The sequence below is a fragment of the Trachurus trachurus genome (assembly GCF_905171665.1).
Source record: "Trachurus trachurus genome assembly, chromosome: 8".
Lineage (NCBI taxonomy): Eukaryota > Metazoa > Chordata > Actinopteri > Carangiformes > Carangidae > Trachurus > Trachurus trachurus.
The window spans coordinates 32,546,883-32,558,731 of NC_139905.1; the positions used below are offsets into that span (position 1 = coordinate 32,546,883).

Below are 11,849 nucleotides of genomic sequence, written 5' to 3' on the forward strand. Positions count from 1 at the left end.
AAACTGAGCAAGACCTGTTTCAAAGAGTAAACACCCAAGCCCCATGGGAGTTGTATGCTTAGTGACTTGCCACATGGGGGCAGTGTTTTTATGTGGATGCATCATATCAGCCTGACTTCTGTTAGCCTATTGATAAATGAAGTGGCTTTCAAGTTTCAAACATACATGGCTCTGATATACACACATGTTTGCCAGAATAAGATTTATGATGCATTTCCCTTTCAACCACACGCTGGAAAGATAACTGTTACAAATTAGATCCTAAAATGCAGATAGGATTAGTCCCTGCAGAGATGCATTTAAGTTGTGATGGAACAAATCTCATCCACTTATCAAATGCAACATTTAAACAAAAATCTTTTCTTATAGCAAAACTAAATCTTCTACCTATCATTAAAGTTGCACATGAGGAATTTTCCTGTCTGCTGCTGCTGCTTCTTCTATCTTTCTGTTTTCTTTCATCTGCTTTCTAACATGTAGCTGAGCTGTCCCTGAATCATCACAGGTTCTAGTGTTGTCGTGCTCTGTTTGCTTGTTTGTTTGATTGGATGTGTGATGAAAGGGTGTGTCTGCAGGCGCATGCACGTGCACAAACTTCTCACTTCTCCTGAGAAAGCGCCACACTGGTAAAGAATTTCACTCCTTTCATCACCAAGTGTTGACACACACACACACACACACACACACACACACACACACACACACACACACACACACACACACACACACACACAGGGAGAGAGAGAGAGAACACAGACCTGTCTTTGATTGTAATAGATACGGCCAAGTGACTCATATATCTACAGTTTCCTCCCTTGGACATATTGAATCCTGCCTCAAAGCCACTGTTCCTGTCTAACAATACCAGGATAAAGACACACAGAAAGAAAGAAGAGAGGTGGGGGAGGGGAGAAGCAGGTAGATTTTAAACTATAATACGAGGCATTTATATATATATATATCTGTGTTAACACGGCTCCGGGGTAAGTGATTTGCTTTTGCGTTAACAGAGACAGATTTATAAATACTCTCTCCCCACCATATGGGCTACTTTTTTGTGTTATTACATAACTCACTAGATATGTGGAGGAGGCAGAGAGCAGCATCCAAGCACTGCATACTGCCCACACACACTCACACTCGCACGCACGCACACACACACAATGGAGAGGAGAGTGGAGTTATCTGTAGGAGGTTGGACAGATAGAGAAAGACATAGATGTAGATTAGATGTCAGATTCACTGATGTGTGCTCTTCTCTAATTGTAAATGAACTCATGTAAATGAGTTGTTGTAGGTTCCAGTGTAAATGCTGTATAACTGGTTAATTCATTGATTGGGTATTTGAGATACAGTAGCCTATGTTGGCAAAAATGGAATTTAAAAGAATAATCTGACCTTTTTTTAATGAGATGACAAAAACACTCTCATGTTTCTATGGCAAATAAGACGCTACCACCGACAGCTATGTTGACTTGGCGTAGAGGTGGAAAGAGCTTGGTTATGGCCTACGCTACGGTAATAAAACCTTTGACGACAATCTCTTAAGATCACTGACTGAGCTGAAACAACAGTCTTTGTACGAACCTATGCTGGTGGTAGCTGCATATTACAGTAGTAAGAGTGGTGTTACTGTAATCATTGCATTTCACTTTTGGCAAGCAATAGAATAAACATTTTCCTTTCAACAAAGAAATTACAAATCAATTCAAATTCTGATGAAAATTCAAAATGTACAGCGAAACAGTGGTGAAAACAACAGTGGGAGGAGCAAAAATAAAACATTGCATTGAGTGAAAGGTTTGGTTTGTTACTTTTTGATAGAGTGCCAGATAGATAGATAGATAGATAGATAGATAGATAGATAGATAGATAGATAGATAGATAGATAGATAGATAGATAGATAGATAGATAGATAGATAGATAGATAGATAGATAGATAGAGTTTTATTTGTCATTCTCATGCGTCACATAAAAACAAGATTATGTTTCACACATCTACCGTTCGAGATCAAGATCAGATGAAGCACAGTTTGCATTTGCCTAGGCAAATGTACCGGATGAGCACTTGTTTGACATTTAAATATTTCTGCATTATCAGTTTTAGTAAATATTACCACGAGGGTCTTCAAAAACAATGACAACTTTTCCAACTTTATTCCACCATATCAAAGGTAACCACTTGATGAGAACCTACAAATGATTCACCGTCAAGGTTGTTAATGAGTAAAGGTTCATAAATGAATGAAACGAGTCAACACCCACATGTTGTTGTTCACCAGACATAAAATATTTTTAATCTGTTTTTTTTTACCTGCTAACATACCAGTGTAGCCTATAGCCTGTTAATGAGGTGAGTCATATTTATGATGATCTACTGTGGTTTTGTAACTATTTTTTATTAAAACATTTTAAAATGTGAAAATGTGTTTCCTATGATTAAAAGAGGAGTTGAATGTGTGATAACTTTAGCCCTGCTCGCAGCACTGGTCAGGTTGCTCCATTAAACTATTTCAACAACCAATATTGGCTATTTGTTTAGCCACATGGCGCCCACTAGATGTGTCCTAAGGACTGACTTTTCCCTCACCACCAACATGATGGTGACATTTGTGGTTTTTAGTGCACATTGTCTGGATGGAAATGTGTAGATTTCAGTAAAACTAACAAAACTTTCTATTGTTCAATACCTTGATTCATCATGAAATACATACAAAAGTAACGGTATCCACATTACCCTGTGCTGTGCTTTATATTCAGTGTAACACATATACTAGAGTAAACATTACACTAATTTAACATCATTGTGTCAGGATTGTTATTGCATGTGTCCATCCTCACAGAGCTGTAGATTCATTTACTGGTTTTGTCTGGCCCAGTTATGTGTCCATGGTTCCAAAACCGGGGCACATGTATACTGAGCTATATAGCCCACAACATGACTATCAGATGCTGATACCACATCTGGACTAAGTCCAGCACACACATGCACACATAGAAAATCTTCCAGCGGTTAGCCAGTACCAGAGGATAAAAGCTGGAATCTGCCCAGATGTATAGGGATGGGACTTTGGACGAGCTCCCATGAAAATATTGGGTCAGACGTATCAGTTTGCTGTCTGAGGAGTGGTTGTTTTTTTCAATTCCTAGCTCCAACCCTGTTCAAGAGGCCTTTTACACATGGAAACAGGTGAGTCTTTGTGAAGGACCATGTGTTTGTGGGTTTGAAATCACTTGTCTCAGTTATGCAGTAGGCTAACTGGGACAAGCTAAGAGGCATGCAGAGCTGGCTCAAGGCAGAGGCTAAGGGCCCTGTGCTAGGGCCCCAAAGAGCAATTTACTTAAAAAAAAAAAAAAATCTATATAGCCTATAGTGGTCAATTTCGGTCAATCCCTAGAGAAATCTTGCATAATTACAAAAACCCTTCATTGTTGTTCTTGCACTTCACATTGTTGTTGCACATTGCTGTTGTGTTTTATTTAAAACCAAAAATAAAAAAGCAGATGACGTGCTTACAGAAAATGCATCGTCTGTTAGTTTATTTTGTTAGTTTTAGTGGGCCTAGATGACATTCAGTATCCCACCCAGTACTATAGCCAATCATTTTGAAGATTAGGCTAAGTGTAGCTATCAACCCCAGGCTGCACTTGAATTTGGTACCATTTCAGATCAAAAACCATAGATGGGTAAACACATGCTGGGCTAGGATGAAGATTTGTAATGACAGATTAGAAAAATGAAATAAGTTTGTAGTAGGCTAGGTGTGTAAATGATCAGTACTATTATTGGCAGTAGGTCTAATAGAAGACCCCAGTATAAAATTGTGCTTAAGGCCCCATGGAGACTTGGGCCGGCCGTGGATGCAGAAAATTTGGCTAAAAACATGACGAAGCAAGAGGAAAAAGAAGAAGAATAGGAGCTGAACACACTGTGTATTCACTCGGGCTGTCTGTGTCTTCCAGCAGCTGAATAAATCTCTGCAGCTCCCCTATAAAGCAAAGAGGGAGCGCCATAGAGACAGAGACAGAGACAGAGAGAGATGAGAAGGAGGCGGGAGAGCCTCGCGCTCCTGGTCCGCCCCCAAGTTGCAGCACGAGCCATTTAGCGGTGCGAGCTGGGCCAGCTGTAAGAGCGCGCGGGCGCGTGCACGTGCCCCCCCACCCCCCTCTCTCTCGCTCCCCTTGCTCCCACCCCCCACCCCCTCACGCGGAGAAAAATCATTACCAAATACAGAGCCCGAGCGCACGCGGAGCGATGGCTGCAGCAGCGGCGGCGGCGCGAGGTTGTGTTTAGGACGCAGAGCACGAGAGCAGCACGGACACCGCGCGCGCCCGATTTTTCTAAACGCACAATCATCTCGAGTGGGTCCGCGGGGCTTCCTGCTCCATCAGTCCGGTTGACGTCTCCTGCCCCTCAGCCAGGACCAGGATCCAGACCCCCCCGCCCCCCTCAGCCAGGACCAGGATCCAGACCCCCCCCCCCCCCCCCCGGTTGCATCGTTGTTTTTACGTGCGCACGCAGCTGCTCGGGGAGAGCGACCTGCCTCCTCACAGATGAGGAGCGCGAGCGAAACCGTGGACACGAGACCATTCATCTCCTCCGTCAAAATATCACGCACGCGACGCCAGCGCGCCGTTGTTACTGGACTCAGGACCGGCCCGGTAGCCTCCGGTCCCGTCCCCATCCTGAGGCGCTGCACTTGAGCGAGCGGGGGGTGGGGGGGGATACCCGAGAGCATCCCTCCATCCCACCAATTCCCTCTCCCTTTCAGCCTCTCTCACCCCATCATATGCTGTAAAGCTGTAGTGGGGGTCTGGTCTCGTCAGGAACCAGGGGAACCAGGGGGGAGGAGGAGGACCGCGGTAGACGCACCCCTCCCCGCGTGGTGAGGCTGGACTGAGGCGCCGCTGAGTCGGAGGATGCTGCGGGAGTAGAGCGGCTCAGAGCGGAAGATGGGGAAGGACCAGGAACTGCTGCAGGCGGTGAAGACCGAGGACCTGCTCACCGTGCAGAAGCTGCTGCAGAGGCCCCGGCCGGGGAAAGCAAGTAAGACCCCCAACTCTGTAGTCCACCTCAAACACTGCTACGGCTTTCTACTGGAAGCCTGTTAGAACCACTGATGCTTGTGTGAGGGAAACAGGTACAAGGGTATTTCTCACATACCATAGCTGTAAGGCCTATGGTGTTTTCTGTGTGTGTGTGTGTGTGTGTGTGTGTGTGTGTGTGTGTGTGGGGTGTGTGAGCAAAAGAGAGAGAAAACGAAACGTAGAGAGGAGGAAGGCAGAGAGCGAGGAGGGGTTGTATGCATCAGAGTGTATCAGGGAAGATTAGTGGTGTGATTGGAGACTGACAGCCCGTCCTGAGACCCCTGTCTGAGTGCACTGCAGCAGAGGGAGAGGAGCAGGGAGGAGGGTTGTGTTTTTGGACGAGGGATCGGTTCTGACCCTGTCTCTCAGTTGAGAGATTGTGCCACTGGCCTTGTGATTGTTAACATCCAGAGTCGCCTTAAATGCCAAACACATGCAGGGACATGCACACATGTATGGTGTGGAGTAAAACCACTTCTCTTCTATTCTCTTCTCTTCTATTCTATTCTATTCTATTCTATTCTATTCTATTCTATTCTATTCTCTAGTGGTCTGTATGACTCTGCTTTTCTAATTATTTATTTTCCTCAGGCGATGTTGCTCTACAACATCCAACAATCTTTGCGCTCGCACAGCCCACTCCAATGTGTGGGCACCACAGAGCGAAGCCACAGAGAGCTGCACATAGATTTCTGTAGTAGGCCGGTAGCTGCCATACTGATACATACGCCCACTGATAACATAACAGCCTCATACGCTTATCAACAGACAAGGGGGGAACAAATGGCACAAATGATCTCTGCAGATATGATTTAAAATATTGAAAAGCTCAGACAAAGTGAGTCATTTTGGTTGAAAATGCATGCATTTTCAACCAAAATGACTCAGAATGAACATGAACATGAACTTCTCACTTCGTCTTAATTGCCTCCACTAATTGCTAAAATAGTCGGACAGGTTTGCTGCATCTGACCCGCTGCTCCCACTGGAAGGGCTCCAAACAGCAGGTGGATCTCATTTGAATAAAAGGAGCCAGTGTTGATGACAAATAATGATCCAGAACTGCAGATTTATGAATTCACTTTTGATTTCATTCACCTACAAAACATTATTCCACACACTCTTCTGTATAAATAACATTAAGCCTTTAAATTATCCCCCCTTTTAAACTACTTTATTTTAGAGACCCTGCATACACACACACACACACACACACACACACACACACACACACACACACACACACACACACACACACACACACACACACACACACGCACACACACACACACACACACGCGCACACACACACACACACAGGTGTTTCCTGTGTGACACCTGTGTGTGTGGCCTGTCACCAAATCCTTTCTGTGTCTATAAAAGATTCAGAGTGCAGGTTCAGCACTGGTGACCCTGCCCACTCCTTCTCCTGTGATTTCATTTTTTCCAGAAAATGACTAAGACTGGAAAACGAAACTATAAAAAATCACAGAAGGAAAAAGGAATAAATCATCTCAGGAAAAATATCTCCTATACTCAAGCTGCTCCTGCTAGTATCTGTAATTGAATTTAGGATTTAATACATTTCTGGGTGAAATGTCTTATCGAATCTGACATTGTGTGGTGATACAGAGAAAATATTTGGGTGTGTTAATTTGTACATGCTGTTATCACGGTCCATTTTCATTTGGACTTGACGTGTGCCAGGCTAACCTTTGTGCTACAGATGGCAAAGCCCCTCTCTGCAGGACTCGAGTGAAGTGCAGCTCGCGGCTTCCAAACAGTTTTGTAGGAGCCAGTGGGGTGCACTGTAGGCAGGGTGCAGCGAAGCAGACAAACATACAGGAAAGCCCTTGGATTGGAGACAGTCTGGACACTGTTGCAAAGTATAAGCATCCCTTTATCAAAAGAAAAAAAGAAAAAGGAGTTGGTAGGGTCCAGCACATATGGGTCGTGTCGTACCCAAAAATAGTGTCTGGGGAAGTGAGCACATTATGTACAAGAGCACATCAAAACACAGCCTTTAGGCTGCAGTGGAGTGCACTTCTTAGACCACTGTTTGTTCATCAAAAACAGAAGGCAGGTGAAACCCTCAACACAATGTTTATAGGCAAAAACCAGTGGCACACATAACCCAAGTAAACCAGAGCCAATCAGAGGGCGGCTAGCGCAGGATCAGCAGGTCAGTGGTGGACAGTATCGGAGTACATTTACTGGAGTACTGTACTTAAGTACATATCCAGAGGATTTGTACTTTACTTGAGTACTAGATTTCTTTGGTACTTATTACTCTTACTTGAATACATTTCCAGGACAAATATTCTTACTTTTACTGGAGTTAATTAGTAGGAAGGCTGAAAAGTACTGGTTACTTTCAGGTCTTTTTCTAAAATCCTATTGGACACAAGCTGTGTTTGTCAGAGAAGGAAACCCTAACCCCTAAAAGCAGCACATCAGTGCAGCTGCTTTCACAGAGTTCATTCTCAGAAACAAGAGTTAAAAGCTCCTTACATTCATTTACAAACAATTAGAGTCATTCATTGATGTGAAGAATAAGACATTTACTCTGACTCTTACTTTGACTTCAAGTACCTTTAAAAGCAAGTACTTTTTTACTCTTACTGCAGTAACATGTGGACTGAGCTACTTTTACTTGTAATGGAGTAAATTCTGACCAGTAGTATTTGTGCTCTTACTCAAGTACTGGGGTGGAGTACTCTGTCCATCTCTGCAGCAGGTGAATGAGGCAGCAGCTTGAAAATACATGTTGCTTATTTACACAAAGACGATGCCTATTACTGTTTGTTATAATCCACGTCTTGTAATTGTTGAATCGCAGCTGAAAAGAAGTGAATCCCTGAAGGAATCATTAATGTGTCTAATTAGAAGCGGTCTAGTCAAAACTAAAAACTGCCGGGGTCTGAAGCTGAGTCTTAAACACCATGACAAAGGAACAGGGAAGCCTGTAATGTAATAAAGCCCTGCAGCAAGAGGTGTTGATCCAACTTGATAGCAAATCTTCAAATTCTTTATGTGTTAGTCCAATACACAGCCTTTTATTGTAATTACATATATTACATATACATTATAAATGCTTTTTCACTGGAACTACACTTTATTTCTAAGTGGTGGGCCATGTGGTGTTAGCTTGTTAGTCAGATAGCTTCTTTTCAGTGTGTCAGGCACAAAAGGTTAAAGCTCTACAATATTCAAAAAATACTAATTAATGTAGCAGAAGTTTTTTTTTTATCCCTTCCACATTAATCATTTCACAGCCTCTCAGGTTTGTTTTGTAACAGCCAGAACAACCACAATGAGACTTTTACTGTTGATACTTTGACTAAATATACCTGATACCTGCAATCATGCATTTTACAGTGTGGTACTGTGTATTATTGATACTTGTGAATACTCCCTCCGCTACTACAGGAGGGTCAGACAGACGATGTCCGTCTCAGCTGGAACATACCAACTGCTGTACCAACCGCTGAGCTCTTATCATTGGTATTTTCTGTGGGAATCTGGGCTGTGGAGTAAACCTTGTGGGAGTTCACATTCTACAGTTCAAAAAATGACACATGGTGGTCATCTTTGTAGACTCTGGTTGTAGATTCAGGCCAACGAAAATAAGTAATAATTGGGTTGAGAATATCTCCTTCAGAATGATATACAACTTTAGAGATGAAACAGTCATGATTTGATGTATTTGTCCATAAGATGTTCATTCCATTCAAATAATAATACCTATTTAAACAGCTAAAACATAAATAAAAAAAACCCACAAAAGTCATATTACTGGCGTTGTACGGCATTCCTGTTGCTGGGTCCACTTCCTGTGTGCTGTTTTGTGTTTTGTGCATTGTGCAGGCAGATGTGCTGGATAATCAATCATTCATTTGGCGTCTGATGTCACAGGCCAGCATCGCTCCTCAGTAAACACTTCATCTCTGGACATTATTGTCATATTACTGGCTGACAGGGAGGTTTTATGGTTTCTAATTGGGGTTCGCCCTGATGTAACTTACACTTCTGCCTGATAGTCCCGTCCTGTGGCCGTTAAAACGCAGCATCAAGGTCAGTTTGGTGCTTTGGTCTCTCTCTCTCTGTCTCTCTGTCTCTCTCTGCTGCAAGGCCCTGACTTCCTGACATGACACTGAGTTTTATCATCGGTGTAATCGACAGCCAAACTGCTTTGTGCTGAGCGATCTGTGTAGATGTGCCTCGTGAAATTTCATTTGTGGATGCGAAAAGCAAAACAAACATTTTTCTCTGTCGGTTCCTGAACAGCTTAGTGTTTTTGCATGCAAAAGTGTCCAGAGGACAGGGACATTACATGAGATGGACAGTTGGCCACCCTGTTAGGACAGAAAACAACAAACAGAGCAGGAGGAGCAGCAATAATGACAGAGTGGAGCTCAGGGTCTCAGACAAACAGCAGGGGAGTTTAACATTAGGCTGATGTTAACACAGACCTCAGACCTGTTTGTCATCTAGCATCAAACACAAAGCTCGCAGGACAGCTGTGTGTGTGCGTGTGTGTGTGAAAGAGAGAGAGACTTATGTGTATGCGTGGTTTGTGGTGGTAGATGTGTTGTGTTGGATTGTGTTGTGTATGTACAGAGGTGTGTGTGTGTGTGTGTGAAGGAGAAGGTAAAATGGGTTTAGTGTGTCTGGCGAGGGCTCTGCACTGCTGCAACTCATTTACTCCCACTCAGACCAGACACACAGTCTGCACATCACCTGCATCTCACACACACACACACACACACACACACACACACACACACACACACGCACACACACACACACACACACACACACACACACACACACACACACACACACACACACACACACACACACACACACACACACACATGCTCATGCAGACACATCTGGCCCCATCTGGAGAGCCATCATCAGTTTACTGTCACTCAACCTGCCTTCTGGACATGACACTAGACGAGGTCATAACTGTGTGTGTGTGTGTGTGTGTTTGTTCATGTGTGTGTGTGTGTGTGTGTGCTTGTGGCAGACCTTGAGTGTAACCTGAGGTCTGTGTTTGTTAATGGGCTGTTCCAGTGTTTGTGTGTCAAGGCGGTCTATCTGTATTGATGGTTGTTTATTGTGTGTGTGAGTGTGTGTGCGCGCAAGGAAATAGATGTGTGTGTGTGTGATTGGACGTGTGTCTCTTCAGCCCGTCCCCTCACCGCCATGAGAGACTGACACATGCTCACATGGCTCCACACAACACTATCTGTCTCCTTCCTCGTCTTTCTTTGAAGTCAGGAGAGATGCTAATGCTCCCGGACCACTCCACTCTACCAACCCCCCCCCCCCCCCCCCCATCTCTCTCCGTGTTGACGGCAGAGCAGAGCAGATGATTGCATCCACACCAGTGCACATTCACAAAGGAGCAGGCAGGCAGGCAGGCAGAGAGGAAGCCTCACATACTGTCAGCCACAGTCTCTCTGCTGGTTAGCTGCCCCGGCTGCAGCTATATGCTCCACTGACAGAAATAAGCTTGCTTGTGGCATTTGCATTTTTTTTTTCCTTTTTTGCTCGGTGCTCTTACAGTGCATAATAATTCAAAGTGCATTGGATTATTGGTGTTGTAGCTTTTGAGCAGCAGTACAGCTAATGTTCTCACCAGTCAGTGGTGGGAACATAGAAAGTGCAGTGAAGACTACTTTGTGTGTGTATACAGTATATGTGTATGGATATTTGTAGCAGGGGGAAAAAAATCAAATTAATTTGTATTATATACATATACTATATGCTGAATAGTACAATGTAATCATATCAGAGGTCTTCAACAGGGGGTCCGCAGAGGTACTGCAGGGGGGTCATGACATTTTTGGTTGATTATACAATTTTGTTTCCACATGTATGCTTAAATAAAAACATAAATTAGAATAGCTTGTATGCATGATTATCATGCAAGTGACAGACATTGTTGTTAAGGTATGTTCAAGCAATATACCACTCTAAGGGGGTTGTCGTCCCTCCGCTTCGCGTCGGGCCGAACAACGCCCCTTAGCTGTGGTATAATGAGCATAGACCACGGCCTGTCGTGATATTGCTTTTATAAAACAGTTACCAATAAAGGCAATATGAAAGAGGGATACGCAATCAATTTGATGTTGTTTTATTCAACCAGAAATACATATTATCCAATAAAAAACTAGTCCCAGCTGTCCAGACGTTAGCTCCAAGTAGCTCTGCATCTGGTCTTTTCCTCTGTCACTGCTCAGTCCCCTCTACCATTGTTAACCCTCTGGAGGTGAAAGTTCACCTTAAACATGTCAATTACACTACTTTAATCCATTTTTTAACATCGTAAAAACCGCGACTGTCTTTTGCTACGGACTGCAACAGTCCGTTGTCATGGATACATGACAACAACTTCCATACCAGTCATACGTGCCTGAGGCGGAGTGATAGCCTACGCTGCAGGCTTTAGAATAGTAGCCGTGGTATATGCTCATTATACCACGGTTAACAACCAATCAGATCGCCGGATTTCACCTTTCCGTTTTATAATTATAAATGACAGTGGCACGGCCACCCTACTCACTGTACCTTTAAAATAAAAAACATGAATATATAAACCTGTGTATTGTTTGAATAGCTTAGTATTTGAATCTAGGGTATGTTTATACATGCTATTAGGCCCAGTTTAATTTAATAGGCTACACAATTTTATAATAATATAAAGTAAAGGGTCCCTGCTTCATCCCTCCATTAGATAGATAGATTT

General features: G+C 43.5%; 1 protein-coding gene across 1 annotated transcript in view; it reads left to right on the top strand.

The window, feature by feature from the left end:
• Window positions 1–4,269: 4,269 nt before the first annotated feature.
• caskin1 (CASK interacting protein 1) overlaps window positions 4,270–11,849 on the top strand; it is a 132,867-nt gene continuing 125,287 nt past the window's right edge. The window contains exon 1 of the mRNA XM_083977748.1: window positions 4,270–5,048. Coding sequence (XP_083833874.1) covers window positions 4,955–5,048 — 94 coding nt within the window. The 5' untranslated portion in view covers window positions 4,270–4,954. The remainder of the gene's footprint in view (window positions 5,049–11,849) is intronic.